The sequence below is a fragment of the Camelus ferus genome, chromosome 4, assembly GCF_009834535.1.
Source record: "Camelus ferus isolate YT-003-E chromosome 4, BCGSAC_Cfer_1.0, whole genome shotgun sequence".
Taxonomy (NCBI): Eukaryota; Metazoa; Chordata; class Mammalia; order Artiodactyla; family Camelidae; genus Camelus; species Camelus ferus.
In genome coordinates, this window is record NC_045699.1 from 3,222,865 (window position 1) to 3,240,812 (window position 17,948).

General features: G+C 39.4%; 1 protein-coding gene across 2 annotated transcripts in view; it reads right to left on the reverse strand.

Annotated features, from left to right (window-relative positions):
* Nucleotides 1-1,781: 1,781 nt before the first annotated feature.
* The window catches only part of IARS1 (isoleucyl-tRNA synthetase 1), a 66,220-nt gene continuing 50,053 nt past the window's right edge, over nucleotides 1,782-17,948 (reverse strand). The window contains exons 30-34 of one of the 2 annotated variants that reach the window (XM_014567955.2): nucleotides 17,250-17,361; nucleotides 11,089-11,214; nucleotides 8,943-9,086; nucleotides 7,470-7,622; nucleotides 1,782-2,329 (exon numbers count right to left, since the gene is read on the reverse strand). In XM_014567955.2, coding sequence (XP_014423441.2) covers nucleotides 2,247-2,329; nucleotides 7,470-7,622; nucleotides 8,943-9,086; nucleotides 11,089-11,214; nucleotides 17,250-17,361 — 618 coding nt within the window. In that variant the 3' untranslated portion in view covers nucleotides 1,782-2,246. Of the gene's footprint in view, nucleotides 2,330-7,469; nucleotides 7,623-8,942; nucleotides 9,087-11,088; nucleotides 11,215-17,249; nucleotides 17,362-17,948 lie in introns of those variants that run through there. The other variant, XM_032477403.1, reaches the window with a different exon arrangement.

The following is a 17,948-nucleotide window of genomic DNA, read 5'->3' on the forward strand; positions in this document are numbered from 1 at the left end:
CATACATTTTCCTCTTTAGACCTTTTTCTGTTCCTAGATCACATCTACAATGCCACATCATATTTAGCCATTGTATCTGCTTTGTCCCCTCTGGTCTGTGAGTTTCTCAAACATTCTTTGTTTTTGATAACCTTGAATTTTGAAGAGTCAGGTATTGGTAGAAATGTCTCTCACTTTGGGTTTGCCCTATGTTTTTCTCATGGTGAGACTGGGGTTGTAAGTTCTTGGGAGGACAACCAGATGTCAAGTACCACTCTCACCAAGTCCTAGCGAGAGTGTGCGCTATCATGACTGGTCCCAGGTAGAGTCTGCCAGGTTTCTAAACTGTGACGTGACTAACTGCCCCCTTTCCATACTCTTCTGAAGTAAGTCACCAAGTATAACCCACTCTCAAGGTGTGCGGATTTAATGTACACCACATTGAGAGGAAGTATCTATACAAATTATTTGGAATTTTATACAGGAGATTTGCCTCATTTCTATTTATTCAATCACTTATATCAGCACGTACTCGTGGATATTTACTTTGTACTTTGGATTTTAATTCAATACTAAATTATATTTTTGTTCAAATTGTTTCAGCTTTGGCCACTGGGAGCTCTTCGAGTTTGGCTTCTATTCCTTTGACATTTAAAAAAATTCTTAACTGGTAAAAATTACATAAAATTTACCAACTTAGCTATTTTTAAGGATCCAGTTTAGCAGTGTTAACTATATTCACATGGCTGTGCAAGAGACTTCTAGAACTTTTCCCTCTTGCAAAACTGAAATTATTCCCACCCAGCAGCTCCCCATTTCTCTCCCTGCAGCCCCTGGCAACCAGCACTGCATTTTGTTTCAGTGAATTTGATTATTCTAGGTACCTTAACACAAGTGGAATCACACAGCACTTGTCTTTTTGTGACGGGGTTATTTTACTTTGTTTAATGTCCTCAAGGCTCATCCTTTTTAAAGTCTGAATAATATTCAATTGTATGTATATATTACATTTTCCTTATCTGTTTATCCCCCAGGGGACATTTGGGTAGCTCCGTCTCTTGGCTGTTGTGAATAATGCTGCAATGAAGCTGAGTGTGCAAATATCTCTTCAAAAACCTGCTTTCAGTTCTTTTGGATATATACCCAGAAATGGATTGCTGGATCATATGATAATTCTACTTTTAATTTTTGAGAACCTCTATACTGATTTCCATAGTGACCGTAAGACTACATTCCTACCAACAGTGCAGAAGGGTTCCAGTTTCTCTGATCCTTGACAACACCTGTTATTTTGTTCGGTTCCCTCCAATTTTGTGGGTTTGGATTTGAATGCACTTACTCCAGCAGCCAGAGATGTACCATTCAGAGCTCCTTTCAGGAGAATCTGATGTAAGGGGTACAGCTGATTGGCAGCCCCTAGCTACCACATTTTCAGATCCACAGATCAATTATGCTGAGGTCATGGTCCCCCCAGCTGCTCCCAGCCCCTGAGTGAGCAAGGCTCGAGCACAAAGCCAGGTCATTTCTGCCTAACTCTGGACTCTTTCTGAAGGCTGCCTCTCCCTTTGCCCTCTCCCCCTCTCCTTTATCTTTTATGTATGTTTCCCCCAATAAAGTCTTGCACATCTAATTTTGTCTTGGCATGTGCTTCTTTGACACAGGATTTTGGGAAGAAGTCAAATTAGATGTTTAAGTCTACTGTCTTATATATACAGGAGTACTGTTAAGTTTTTGTGTTCTTTAAAGATTACAAATTCCAAGTGTCACTGAACTATGGGAGAATGAATTACTTCTAACATATGTATTATCTGAGAGAAAGTTTATTGGTTTGATTTACTGAAACTTAAAATATTCCATCAAATTATGCAGGAAAACGCAGGTAGCGAAAATATATAACATTGTCCATTCCTTCAAGTGATCTCAAATAAGTTTTGAAAGGCTATAGGATGATATAATATATATACTGTACCAGTTAAACCACTTCTGTGTTCTATACTTAAAAATTCAAGTACAGAAATATACTGTGAAGTTCTGAGGTAACATTGTAACTCCCCCCAGCATGGATGCACAGGTGTTTAAGGTTGAGTGTGAATACTACTGTAAATTCCCAAGTCACCTGATGAATCAATCCCATTTCAATTTTAGACCAAAAGCAGCATATTATACATGCACCTGAAGGAAGTATCTTCTGTGTGTGTGCGTGCACACGTGCGCAGGGGACAGGGATGTGCCAGGGAAAGGCTGACTGAAACATATTGATAACAATGTTAGAAGTCTGCTGTCGTCGGTAACACAGAAACATACACAGTCTTCGTGTTCAAACTCTTCATGGGGATTTCTTCTGTAATTTCTAGAATGGAAAGAAAAAGCTTTAAAGAAATAATTTTCTACCTATTCTGGATGAATATTAAAAAAAAAAGTTAACTGCCTGGATAGTAAGAAATCTGGCTTCACCTGAAGAGAAGTCTAAACTTTGTCCCAGCTACTGAGGAAAAGGCTAAGCCCCTGGGATTTCCCGAGTGGCAGGAGCATCTTCTGTTACTTACTGTGGGCCCCTCAACACGCCTGATGGCTTATTCTAACGAGGTGACCTGGGTGCAGCTGGCCACACCAGAAAAACCAACCATAACGATTCAGGGCAGGAGCTTTGGGTCACACGGTATCACCTGAGACTGAGACCAACCATGTGAGCAATCATACCTATATCCTGAAGCCTCGATGCAAACTCTGGACACCGAGGCTCAAGTGAGCTGCCCTGGTTGGTAACTCGCTGTCCATACTACTGTCATGCGCTGGGGCCAGGAGGAGGCAACGCTGCCCACGGCTCCTTGGGGAGGGACAACCTCAAGTTACATATCTGGATCCTCTCCCAGACTGGGCCCCGTGCATCTCTTCCCTTTGCCTAATTTCCATCCTTTCCCACCAGCTTCCATGAGGTCTGTGAATTCTGCTAGCAAACGATCAAACCTGAGGGTGATTTTTTGGGAAACCCTCTGAACTTGCAGTTGGTGCCAGAAGTGACAGTGGTCACATGTGGACTCTTTAGTGTAAGTCTGAGGTTGGAGCCTAACTCTTTACGCTTGGGGCTAGAAGTTTTGGGCAGACTTCTGGAGGACCGTGCCCTCCACCTGACTAACTCTGAGTGCTGCCCGAGATGCCCCCCCACCCCCACCCAAAAAGGTATTTCCTATGCCTAGAAGCGATGCCAAGCAAGTTGCCCAGATTTATGGCTTCTAAGTATTAACTCCCTATGACAGGAAGAACAGTCATTTCCAGGTCTGGGGAAGTAAAGAGTATGTGATAAATCTAGTACATCTTTCAACGTCCTAGAAAGTAAGAAGTTGTCAAAGACTGAAGGCTCAGGTCCAAAACACACTGAATGTATAAAAGCTGAGCGAGAGAGAATAAAATTTTAACAAGTTCCTTCCCTCCAGTTTGCTTCTAGCCAGATCTGAATTCAAAGGGAAGGACCAAGTTTTTTTTACAAGTGGCTTTTGTCCTAACAGGAATCCTGGATGTGAAAACACTCTCAAAAGCTGCCCCCCTAACAGAGAACTACAGGAGCTGGAGATGATATTTAGAATAAATAGTGGAACAAGCAAGAAGGCATCAGTGAGTTTCTAAAACTGTGAGCATTAGGTCATCCTTCTAATTCACCAAATTATTAATCTCTTAGGAAAAACAATCTTGAGACGAAGACTATGATGAAAATGAGGCAGGAGATAACAGATTGGGAAAAGACAGTGGATTGGGAAGACTACCACCAGACCTCTTGGTTATCTTGGGTAAAGCACTTAACTGTCTAGATTTTACCTATTAAACTTGCCCAGTCAACCTTACAGCAGAGCAGCAAGAATGGAAGACATTTTAAAGGTAAGGTCTGGTTTGTGAATCACAGGTAGCGGTACTATTATCTAACCCACATGGATGTGACTCTGTCCTTGACCAGTTCAACCAGGTGGCCTACGTGTGTACAGAACAAGTGAGAGGTGATGACATCCCTTCGTTCCCAGCGCCCAGCTGCACCCGGTGACTGATGGATTTGAGGGTAAGAGACAGAAGTTAAGAATGTGTCTGAAGTTTCACACAAGCTCATCAAAGCAGGAAACATTTATAATTGATCTTTATTACCAAACTGTAATGAAAGAACCAACTGTGTCGGAGAGTGAAAAAGTCTTCTGCAGATCCTGAAGCATTAGAATGGTGAGCCTTGGAGGATCTGAGCAGGGGAACAGCGTCAAGGGGCTGTTCATGAAGACAAGTCTTGGCGGAGGGATACAGGCTGCAGACAGGCTGTTCTCAACAGACCATGAGGCCCTGACACGAGGGAGGGGTAAAGAAGACAGATCTGAAGCCTAACAGCTGTGCTTCATGATAGAGAGAAATAGACTTTCATTTTTAACAACGTAGCAGAAAATGTCAGAGTACAATATAAAACGTTAATTTAACAAAATAAATAAACAGCTGAGAGGGGAAGAAATTGAGAAAAATCCATAGAGGCCAAAAAATTGTGAATTCCAAGAGATACCTGAACATTAAGATTTTCTGGTGGTCCTGGAGGCTTAAAGATTTGGCACTAAAGGCCAAGAAAGTGAGACGAGAAAAAGCCTAGGGTCTACACAAACTGGGACGTCCAATGAAACCACCTTCAAAAAACTGAATAAGGAATAAGGAACCCATGCTAAAAGGAGTGATTTCAAAAAGACCCTTCACCACAGAGAAAAACATTAAGAGAACGTTGTGGGTTTTATAACAACCTTCCAAAAGGTAAGGCCATGCTCCAATTCCCGCAAACTGTGGTTGTGACCTCTTTTTGGAAAAAGGAAAGACAGACCAAAGAGGTGGTAATGTGGTCACTGAAGCAGAGATAAAAGTGATGTGGCCACAAGGAAGCCTGGAACCACCAGAAGGTGGAAGAGGCAAAGAACGAATTCTTCCCCAGAGAACAGTCCTGCCAACATCCTGATTTCAGACTTGGCCTCCTGATCTGAGAGAGAATACATTTCCGTTGTCTTAATCCACCTAGTTTTTGGCAATTAACGCACTAGACACAGTAAACCAATATACAGAATTTGCTTGGTTAGGGAGAGAGAGAACACGTTGATTTGAGAATTCTGGCCCTCTGAATGACTGGGACACTAATACATTTTAAACACTCTCTGTGGCCCCAAATAACTGAGCTTAAGGTAGGCCTGGGTCGATAGTGTCCCCAAAGAATTAAAGAAATGCTCCTTTAAACTGGGTTTCAACCGAAACATCACAAGACAAACAGCCAGAATCAACTTTGTCAGAACTCTGGAAAGCAAGTTCATTACTACCAGGCCTGCCCTCCAAGAAATGCCAAAGGGATCCTTCAGGTTGAAGTGAAAGGATGCTAGACAGTAACTCAAAGCCGTACTGTCACATTTTTTGTTTTGAACTCTAGTTTTTGTTTTCTACCTGATTTAAAAATAAGTGGATACATAAACACAATTAAGAATTTATGTTTTGGGGCACAAAATTATAAACATATAATTTCTGACAAGACTATAAATGGGGGCAGAGCTGTACAGAAGCAGAGTTTTTGTATGCTATTAATGTCAAACTGGTACCAATTCAAACTAGACTCTTACAAATTTAGGATGTTAACTGTAATCCCCATGGTAAACACTAACATCCTTAAAAAAAGTTACACAAGAGGAAGTGAGGAAAGAATCAAAATAGCACAGTCCAAAAAAATCAACTAAAGCCAAAATGGAGGGAACGAGGCCAAAAAAGGTTCAAGGCTTCCAGAAAAAAATTCCCAGTAAAATGACAGAAGTATCCATTTTTTCTTATCCGCTTTGTGCTTATTAACAACAGACTAACCTGGGGAAAGGGAAACAGCCCGCTCTAGCCCCCTGTAACCTTCCTTTCTCATATAAAGAGGAAATAGTAAAAAGCTGACACCTGTGACGGTCACAGCCCAGGGGCACAGGTTCACTAAAGACCGAAAAATAATCATAAGATCACAGAACATTGCCCGAACTTCTCCCCTCACTACAACATCGTACAGGCTCCTGTGTGGTAAAATGGCGTCACAGCAGACAGAACGGGCGAGAACGCGTAAGAACTGTATTTAAAAAGGAAACTTTAGGGCAACCATAAGACAACAGAAGAGATAAAGCCCTTATTTTGTCAGAGGAAATTTGAGCCTCTGGCACCTACAGCTACAGGAAACAATAAACAGAGGAGCTCTTAGCCAGATAAACATAAACACTCTCACTAAAGGCTTATTTATCTCAGTTCCTTTTCCTCAATACATCACGTGTGGCTATCCACCAAATACTACAGGGTGTTCTAACAGGGAAAAAACACGCTAGGAAGACACAGAGCAAGCATCACAACCAGACTCAGACATGGCAGGGATTTGGGAATCACCAGACGGGGAATTTAAAATAACTAGGGTGAATGTTAAAGACTCTAATGGAAGGGGTGGACAACGTGTAAGAACAGATGGGCAGTGTAAACAGAAAGATGGAAATTCTAATAAAGAATTAAAAGGAAATGCTAAAAATCAAAACACTGCAACAGAAATGAAGAATGCCTTATACCGAAAAATTTATAGCTAGGCGTAGGATGTTCAAATTGCAGAAAATCAAAGATAAGATGTAACTTTGGAAAAGATAATGTCCAGCAATTTCCCACCAGTGCTAGGAGACACAAAGCTTGCCTCAGAAAGTCCAGTAAACCCCAGGCGGTGAGGCTGTATCAATAAAAGGACGGAAGCGTAAAACATTTTGAGTTGGGATGGCAAGAAGGACGGCTATAAACAGGGGAAAAAAAACAGATCCCATCAAGGGAAGCAATTTGAGGAAATGACTCCAACAGAGGGACTACAGAGCAGAACTCGGGGGGGGAAGGCTGAAGTGTCAACAGAGAAGCTGTCAGAAGAGCCACAGAAGCTGAAATCACCAAAGTGGATGATACAAGGGTGAGCGTGAGAGAGCAAACATATCCTTGCAGACGCCAGCCAGTGCCTTGTCCCAAATCTGTTTTCTGACTTATGGAATAGAGAATATGCCAACTAATGACCTAGCTCTTCACATTTTTAAGCAGCTCACAAAGAAAAGGCGTGCTCTGTAAGTGGTAAAGGAGGAGGTACACTGTCAGTTTTAAGTGCCCTTCAAGCTGTTATCAGTATTATAAAATGAGAATATTTTGATTCTTGGGGAAGAGGGCAATTTTAGGATCAGCAAGTAGGCTAACTTATCTAGAAGCATGTATTTTAAATTGCATACCAATATAATTTTAAAGATATTTCCAAAGCAAAAAGTAATCATCCTTTTAATTATTATTATTTTTTAAACATTTACAGCATGGCAGATTTCTGAAGAAAGAGCAAAAAAAGAGATAGCAGTAGTACTATGTCTCATACATATAATGTATAAGTGATTGATGGCATCCAAGTCTATTTCTAATAAAAGAGAAACAAAGACGAAAAAATTTAGCATGTTCTATAATCTCCTTACCGTCTGTTTGAGTCTCATTCAGAAACAGCTTTAGCTTCCTGCTCCGGAGGCCAAACACCTTGGCTGCTTCATACAGAAGACCTTGGTGGGTGAGCCCATTCTGCCCAAGTGGGTTTTCAAGGAGGAGAGTGCCCACTGTTCCCATTAAACACTCTACAGAAGAAAAGACAAAGTGGGTTAAATCCTGAGAGCTCTCCACTGGCTACTGCATCCCTGATGGAGGTGGTGACTCGACAGCTCTAACGGACAGAGCTAAAGGCTCTGAAAGCTGGCAGCTGGTACAACAGCAAGACTGGGATTAATTACAGTCTGCAGAAACAGCCTTAAATACTTCACAGGGGAGAAGGGGAAAGGGAAGAAGAAAAAACAACTAGTGTAAAAGCCCAGCAGTTTAGGGAAGAGATATTCGGTAAACAGTCAAACGAAGACCCTGAAGACAGTAATATACGTGCACAATGAGGACCCCAAAATATCAAGGAGAAGTAAGAATCAATCTAGTCTGTTGATCAAGGCATGGATATGTACAACAGTTCTCAGAACGTTTCCTAAGGAAAAATATGAGGCAAAAAGAAAAACTAAAATGTTTTGGCATTTAAACAAATTCAGCTTCATTTAGCTGTAATTTTTACCTAAACCAATTTATCTCATTTCCTGACCATGCCAGATGGAGGGGTGTTTCTACATTAACATACCAAAAGAAACAAGCCAGGAGTGCTCCCCCAAGAAGTGTGGGAGTCTATACTTTAACTTACTGGGTTGAAGCTGACTTGAAACACCCATATAAAAGAGAGAGATTGAACATTCATAGCAGCACTGTCTACAATAGCCAAGCCATGGAAGCAACCTAAATATCCATCGACAGATAACTGGATAAAGAAGTTGTGGTACATTTATACAATGGAATACTACTCAGCCATAAAAAAGAATAAAATAATGCCATTTGCAGCAACATGGATGGACCTAGAGATTGTCATTCTAAGTGAAGTAAGCTGGAAAAGAGAAAGAAAAATACCATATGATATCACTCATATGTGGAATGAAAAAGAAGAAGAAGAAGAAGAAAAGGACACTAATGAACTCATCTATAAAACAGAAACAGACTTGCAGACATAGTAAATAATCTTACGGTTACTGGGGGAAAGGGGATGGGGAAGGGATAAATTTGCAAGTTTGAGATTTGCAAATGTTAGGCACTATATATAAAAATAGATTAAACAAAAAACAAAAACAAGTTTCTTCTGTATAGCACAGGGAACTATATCTTGTAATAATCTTTAATGAAAAAGAATATGAAAATGAATATATGTATGTATGTGCATGACTGGGACATTGTGCTGGACACCAGAAATTGACACATTGTAACTGACTGTATTTCAATGAAAATACAAGAGAGATTGATACATTAAAGAAAATCTTAACACTCAACATTTTAACCTGCCTACTGAGGGTGTTCAGTGGGGGGGAGGCACGCACCTTGGGGGTCTGCATTCAAGAGCTGCAGGTTGATATACTGACAGAGAAGAGCACTAGGACTGTCGATCACAGAGGGAGTTGATCCTCCGGTCACACAAAGTGTTTTTCCATTCAGACTCAGTAAGTTGGTTTGGTTCTTTATTTCTAAAAATAACAACAGAAACAACAAAAAAATCATTCTTTCAGGGGAAATAGTTCAGTGCTGAAGTCATTCACTTTCTCCTATTTAATTATTAAACTATCATGTATTTTTACAGTGAAACTTTCCACTTAATTTCTGTTTACCAAAGAATACTGCCTTTCCTATAAAGTCAGACTTTAATGACATGCAAATAGTAGGAAATATTAATGTTGCAAAATAGCATAATATTCATAACTTAAAACATAAGGCAAATTGTTTTTTCCCCCTTTTAGTATGTTTTTCTGCGTATTATAGCTCCTCTTAAAATTTCCTCCTATATCAGAATCCTAAACTCTATCATGAAAACAAGCCTTATATTAAAAAAATTTAATTATGGTCAGAAGACAAATTATTTGACTAATGAACATACGTAGAAAAATAGACACACAAAACACCCATTTCATTTATATACACTTAAACATTGCTTAGGGTAGAAGTTTAGTTACAGCCACTGTGCCACTAAGGTCAATGTGGGGCCCAGGTTCTGCTCAGCTTTCCCAGGCTGCTGCTCGCTGGGTCAGAGGGGACAGCACGAAGCCCACACTCCACCAGTGCTGTTCCAACTTCCGAGCCAGGTGCATGAGCGACCCTCTGGCAAATCTCCCTCTGCAGGTCCCCTGACAGGCGGTGTTAGATGTGGCTACACAGATGTGAGCTCCAGTCTGTCCTTGCTTCTCATCCTACGGCGACTTCAGATAGAGACCCAAGCTGTCCCCTGACCTACTTACCAGCTCCCCTTGGCGGATCCTGGTCAGAGGTTTTCCCCAGATCCTCCAGTGAACCACCCTTCTTCCAGACCTTTATTTCCTCAGTTTCTCCCACATCATGTTTGCTTCCCTTATCCAGCCCTTAACTGATACATGGAACAGCAAAGGTTTTCCACGGTGCTTCTCACAACTTACAACCCAGCAGCTGAATGACAGGTCCTAGTACACAGTATCCCCGACAACACTGGATACTGTGAAACTTTTCTAGCTTTTGCCAATCTGGTTGCACTTAATAGTACCTCATGGTGGTTTTTACCATTGAGGTTCAGCAGTTTTCCCTTTATTTTTTGGCCATTTAGATTTCTTCTTTTAAGCTATTTGTAAGTTTCTGAAAATTGTATTAGTTTCCTACAACTGCTGTAAGAATCACAATCTAGGGATTGGTGAGTGGGACGGCTTCAAACAACAAAAACTGGTCTCACGGTTCTCTGGAGGCGAGAAGTTCAAAATCAAGGTGTCAGCAGGGCCATGTTCCCTCTGAGGCCTGTAAGGGAGTTCTTCCTTCCCTCTTCCCAGCTTCTAAAGGCTCCAGCAACCTTTGGTATTTCTTGGCTTGCAGGTTTGCCTATTTCGAACCTTTGCCTTTGTCCCCATAGCCTTCTCCCTGTATGTTTCTGTCTCCACATGGCCCTCTTCTTATAAGGACACCAGTGAGCCCCATTCCAGTATTACTGTATTTTAACTAATTACATCTGCAATGACCCTATTTCCAAAGAAGGTCACATTCTTTGAATAAGTATAAGGACTTCAACGTATCATTTTTGGGGAAGGAGTCGGGGATTGGGTGGTGATGTCACAATTCAACCCATGACAGTGGGAGGAAATGTACTTACAATTCTTTACAATTTTATTTAGGCTTGTCTTATTGAGAATCTGGATTTAGCAAGATGCAGGCACTATGTTTAATAAAGTTAAAACTCACCGGGAAGTCTCTGAAGCCTAGAGTGTATCACATGGCTGACAGGTAAGAGGGTAGCATTAGAACCTTCATCTAGTAAGTCCAGGGTTCTGTCAGCCACAGCGCACAAAGGAGGCACAGAGAGACACCCTGCAGGCAGGCACTGCTGGAGAGGCTGGCCCTTGACTCACAGAGTCAGGATCGGGGCCGAGGTTATGCAGCATGATGGCTATCAAAGCAAGACCTTCACTGATCTACCTCGTGTCAAAGCATATGGGTATCTTTTGACTTTCCACACACCTGTTTCACCATGGAAGACAGCCAGCTCTGTATTTTTTACATCAAAAATGCTAGTAACAACATTCTTCAGCTTTAAAAGGTCCAACCTATTATCGCCTTTTGGATTTTCCAGAAGCAATACTCCACCTAAAAAGCCACAAATATGAATGAAGGAAAAAAAAAAGTTAAATTTGAATGCAAAGGGAAACACATCATCAGTATATTTTCTTTGGTAAATGTCTATTCATGTCTTTTCCCATTTTCTAATTAGATTTTTTAAACTGTCGAGTTTTGAGAGTTCTTTAAGTATTCTAGACACACACTTTGTTGGATATGTGGTTTGGAAAAACCCAGTCTGTAGTTGGTTTTTCATCCTCTTCACAGGATCTTTTTGCAAAGCAGAATTTAAAATTTTGATCTTTGGTTTTTTTCATCAGTATTTTGTAGTTTTTGGCATAAAAGTCCTGTATATGTTTTATTAAATTTATACCTAAGTATCTCTTTTTTGAGCAACTGTAAATGGTATTACACTTTAAATTTTATTCCCCATGTATTTACTGGTAGAATACAGTAAATACTGATGTTTATCTTATATCCTGTGAATCTGTTTTTTCTTTTTCTCTTTATAAGCAATATGACTTTTTTAAAAAAAGTGATGATTTTATTCAATTACTCCGGAAACAAATCCTCCCAATTAAAGCCGAAACCCAAACAGTATTATAAAACTAGCCAAAATACTTTAAAATAAGAAATTAAAGACCAATCGTAATTTTCCTCCTTACATGAGTGCTTTCAGCCAAACAGTGAATTACAAACCATACCACATCACGCTGACACAGACGATAAACTGTGGTTGCATTTGTAACTATTCCCGGGAAGATAATCTTGTTGGAGTAGTGGGTTCCTCTTCCTAGTTGTTGGGTCAGGTGGCCCAGAAAGAGGCAGTACTGAAGTCAGCAGATGGGGGTGCTAGGTCCCACCTGTTTTTGCCACTGCTCATTTTGCTGGCCCCTGTGACTAAAGCTGACGCAAAATCCTGGCCTCGGTGACGCTGCTTATGCACATGCACTGCTCCTGTGCCTAACTCCTTCCACAGGAGCACCTGTTGTGACCTGGGACAGACACATCGTTGGCAATGATGGACCAGCTCACGTGCCAAACATCACTGTGTGGCTGTTGAGAGGAATATACGGTGCCTGAAGCATCATCACAGGTCCAAACAGACACCTGAACACTCTGGGAACAGCTGGTGATAGTGCTGGTGGGCAAACCAACAGAAGGGTCCCCAGGACACACCTCAATCTGTAGACGCCTTAGAATTTTCTATGCAGACAATCATGTCATCTTCATACACAAACAATTTTATTGCTTCCTTTCTGATCTGTATGCCTTTTCTTTCTGTTTCTTTTCTTTTCCTGCCTCATTCCACTGGCAAGTACTTCAAGTACAATGCTGAGTGAGAGTGGTGAGAACGGTGTCCTTGCCTTGGTCCTAGTCTTAGGTAGAAAACATTCAATCTCTTCCAGTCAAGTATAGTATTAACTGTAGGTTTTTCAATAGATGCTCATTATCAAGTTGTTGAAATTCCTCTAATTTTCTTAGTTTTTTTTAAAATCATGAATGGATACTGAATTTTGTCAAATGCTTTTTCTGTAACAATTAGTATAATCTTCTACTCTATTAACCTGTTAATGTGATAGATTAAACTGACTGGTTTTGGATACTGAACTAGCCTTGTAACCGTGGAATAAACCTCACCTGTCATGATGCGTAACTGTATATATTAACTATTTTCTACTTAACAATTTTTTGGCAAGAACTTTACATTTATATTCATAAGAGATATTGGTTTGTAGTTTTCTTTTTTTGTACTTTTTGCATATGGTTTTGGTGTCGATATTACCTTAATAAAGTGAGCTGGGGAGTGTTCCTTCCTGTGCAATTTTCTGGAAGAATCTGTGCAGAACTGGTGTTTATTTTTTTAAAGTCTGTTGAATTCTCTAGCAACACTATTTGGATCTGGAAATTTCATGAGAGTTTCATTTTTTTTTATTGATGCACAGTTAATTTAATTTTTTAACTGCCATCTCTTTTACTTTTTTCCTCAGTCTCTCTTCCTCCCTTTCCCAAGACAAACTTATTATGAACATTGCTTCTCAAGTCTATGTTTTCAAATTTTGTAATTCTATATATTTATTCAATAAACAATGCATGGTGATGGATTTTGTTTCTAAAAGTTACATGAATGATACCCTATTATAGGTATAATTATGAAACTTGCTTTCTTCATTAAAATGTTTGAGATATAGAAAAGTTAGAGAGATACATTTTCATTACTTTTAACTGGTATGTGGTATCCACTTTGTGAACGTATTTATGATCCTTTTTGGACATTTTTATTGTGCACCACCATCAGTGACAGCTGTGATAGTCTTTGACTCAACCAGACAATCAAATTTTGAGAGTTTTAAAATAATGAATTCAATCTCCTTAACAGCTATAGGGCTACTGAAATTATCTACTTCATGTGAGTGAGTCAGAGGTAGTTTGTGCTTTTTGAGAAACTGGTTTATTTCATTCAAATTGTCAATTTTCTGTGTAGAGAGCTGTTCATAGCACTTGCTTATCTTTTTGATCAGTCTGTACTGGTGTCCTGTTTCATTCTTGATATTGGTAATTAGTGTTTTCTTTCATTCTATATCAGTCTCACTAGAGGTCTGTTGGTTTTATTAATTTTTTCAAAGAACCACATTTTTTTGTTTCATTATCTTCTTCATTGCTCTCTTGTTATCAATTGCACTGACTTCTGCTCTCATTTTTTATCTTCTTTCTTTCTGCTTGCTTAATTTTTTTTAGTTTCTTGAGGTTGGAACTTAGATTATTGATTTGAAACTATTCTTCTTTTCTGTTAGTTTTCAGAGATATAAACTAGCTGTAATCTACATATTTTGATGCTGTATTTTCCATTTTCATTCGGTTTTATGCATTTTTTTTCCTGGACACTTTTTCCCTGATCATGGATTACTTAGGAAGTTTGTTCTTTAATTTTCAAATGTATGGGAATTTCGCTTTTATCTTTCTGTTACCGAATTATAGTTTGACTCTACTGTAGTCAGAGAACATACCCTATATGATTTAAAGAGTTTCAGACAACATACCCTATATGATTTCAACTCTTTAATTTGCTGAGGTTTGTTTTATGGCCCAGGCTATAACCTATCTTGGTAAATGGACCTTGAATAAAATGTGTATTCTTCTGCTGCTGGGTGGGGTGTTCCATAAATACTGATTAGATTCTGATATTCTGTCTAGCTCTTCTGTCAATTGTTGAAAGAGGTAAACTCAACACTCAAACTGTAACTATGGATTTTTCTGTTCTTGTTTAAGGTCTGTCAGTTTTTGTTTAATGTTATTTAGGATCAAGTTTTCCTTTGGACTGACATTTGTATCATTATTTAATACCACTGGTAATTTTCTTTGCTATGAAGTTTATTTTACTGAAATGAACACAGACACCCCTGCTTCCTTTGATCTTCTAGCCTTTTACTTCCAACCTATCTATTTGGTTATATTTAGGGCTCCTCTTATGTACAGCAAAAAGCTGGGTAATGTGTTTTTATCACTCTGCCAACCTGTGTTAATTGATGTATTTAGACCATTTACATTTAGTAATGATTAATGTTTAAGTCTTCCATTTTATTTTCTGCTTTCTATTTGTTTTTCCCCCATACTTTCTGTGGATTCCTTTAACATATTTTAGAATCCTATTTTTATTTGTTTAGTGTTTCTAGATGTATCTCTTGGTGTAGTCTTTTTTAGTGGCTGCACCAGGTGGTACACTGTATATACACAACTACTAGTCCACTGGTGTTGACATTTTCAGTTTGAGAGAAGTGCAGAATTTTTACCTCCCCTTTACATTCCTTTGCTCTTCCCTATTTATAATTGTCTTAAATATTCTTTGCATGTGAATTAAGATGTTAGTTTTTGTTGCAGCCATCAAACATAATTTAGAAAATTGAAGAAAAGTCTGTTGAATTTACCCATATTTTGCTTCTTTCCATTGTTCTTTCTGTTGTTCTGATATCCCTAGAGTTCCTCTCTTATCATTTCTTTCTGTTTTAAAAATTTCCTTTAGCTATTCTTTTAGGGTAAGCCTTGCTACTAACAAATTCTTTTAGTTTTCCTTCATTTGAGAATGTCTTGATTTTCTCTTCACCCAGAAAGAAATTTTTGCTTGATACAAACTTCTGGGTAGATGGTAATCATCTTTTAGCATTTGAGAAATACTATCCTTTTTATCTTTTGACCTCCATGGTTTTTGACAAGAAATTCAGTATCAATCAAATTGTTTCTCCCTTACAGGTTAGGTGTTGCAAACATTTCTCTCACTGCTTTCAAAATGTTTTGTCTTACATTTTCAGAAGTTCTAGCATGTTATATGTGATGTGCATTCTTTTGGGTTTATCCTGTATGATGTTTTCTCAGCTTCTTAAATCTGTACGCTTACGGGTTTTGCCAAATTTAGGAAGTTTTCAGATGTTATTTCATTGAATACCTTTCAGGCTTATCTTTTGTTCTCTTCCTTTCAGAATTCAGGACAAGAATACTGAACTTTTATTATCATCCCATAGATCCTTGAGGTTCTGTACTTTTCTTTTTTAGTTTCTTTTTTTAATTGTTTTAAACTCTGCTATTCACATTGGGTAATTTCTGTTGTTCCATCTTTCAGGTTATGAATTCCTTTCTGTCTCTTCTATTCTGCTGTTGAGCCTTTCCACTGAGTTTTTGTGTTTTAATTACTGTGGTTACCAGTTCTAAAATTTTAATTTGATTCTTTGTATCTTCTATTTCTTTGCTGAGACTATTTTCCGTTTGTTTCTCTATGTTTGTAACTGCTCTGTGAAGCATTTTTATTATGACTGCTTTACATTCTGTCAGATAATGTGAACATTTCTGTCATCTTGATGTGACTTTTTTCATTCAGTTAAGATTTTCCTGGTTCTTCGTATAATGAATAATTAATTGTCAATGAAAACCTGAACATGTTAGGTATAATGAGACTCTGGTTCTTACTGAAATCCTTCCTCTGTTTTAGCTGACTTTGATCTCACCTGGGCAGGCACAGGGGAGAGAACACTGCTTCATTACTGCTTGGTGAGAGAAGTCCAGGTTCCCTACTCAGCTTGCATTGGTACTGAGGTCAGGACTCCTTGTTACTTCTGGGGCACAGGGGTGGGGGTGGGGGTTGTAAAGTGATGCAAGGAGAAAGTTCTGACTCTCCTCTAGACCTCCACAGATACCTCCCTGGCCACAAAGAGTAGGAGTGTCTCCTTACTGCTCCCCACGTGGCCTTCACTGACACCTTGACAGGGTGGTGGGGATACGTAGCCTCATGACTACTGGACAGTGGTGAAGGGAAGGGATGCTTTGTTATTGCATGATGGGGATAGAAGTCCAGGCTCTCCACGTGGCCCACAATGACACTACTGGGCAAAAGAGCTCATTATCACTTAGGCAGGATGGATGACCCAGCTCACTGCTTGGTGTTCTCTGACCATGGCAGCGGTCTGACCAAGGCAGTGGGGGCTTGAGGCTCCTCAGCCTGGCCAAGGTCTAGGCTCCCCACTTGGCTTTTGCTGGTGTGAGTGGTGATGGAGCCACAGTTTCTTCTGTCTTGCTTGGCTGGAGTAGAGCAGTTATTGTCTAGAAGACTTTTTGTCTTGCTAGGCTGCCCGTTTCCTGGTCCCGCCCAGAGAGAGCAGGATTTTGTGGGGTGTTTAGGTCCATGCTCACTGGTGTTCCAGGTTGCCAGCTTCTTCAGCTACAAGCTGGGATATGTAAAGCAAAAAGAAAAACCAGGGAACCCTCTACTGTTTTCTTACTTGTTCCAAGACCACTAACGGGTCTACCTTCTTCCCTCCACCATTGAGTCTTTTTATGCTTATTTTTAATATATTGTTATGTCTGGGATGTTTAGCTGTACTTTGTGGGAGAAACTGGAAAAGCATGCCTACCCTGTCTTCCTAGGAGTGCAAGTTCAACCATTTACTTCTGTGGATTCATTTTGATAACAATTAGAAAGAAAAGGCAATCCAGTTTTACCAATTCTCTTGAAATAGCCTTAAAGACATTCATAGATTTAATTAAAAAATAAAATACAAACCATGGAGTTCACTTACTCTTACTCTGCTCACTGCCATTTGTACAGATGTTAAGATTGACATACGCACAAGCTGGGCCAGGCGTGGATGATCCTCTGGTGAGTGTAAGTTCCAGGTCAGACCCTTTCAACTATACACATGAGAATATGTGACTGCAGCATCTGACCAGTGTCACCAACTAAGACAGCAACCACTTAGTAAGAAAAGAGCTCTATACGATTCTGAGAGCATACTCAATCTCACTACTGAAACAGTCAAGAGCTATAATTTTTCTCCTCTTTTTCTCTTTTTCCCTTATGCTTTAAAATATGCAAAATAGAAAATGAAGCCATTTTGTAACTTGTCCCACTGAAAAGACACTCACATTCAGGCCCTGCTTGTCTGGTTCCGGTTGTCCCATTCAAAGTAGGAATGAGACCAGGAACCAACAATTGAATACATGACCAACCGACACAGAATTTCCCTTGTTATAAATAACCTGCTTCTGAACTATGGGCCAGTATCTTTCATGTCTTGGTCAGATTTTCATAGTTACATCTAAAATGTAGCAATAGGAAATGAAAGTGTAATTTTATGTTTAATCTACTACCATAAAAGTTAACTGTTTTTCAAGTCAATTGCTATTTACTTTTAAAGTCAGTCCCAGAATCCACAATATTGACTTTTCCAGTTTTAGATAAAACAGCACCGTACAGCCGTCTAACCTGGCAATTCTTA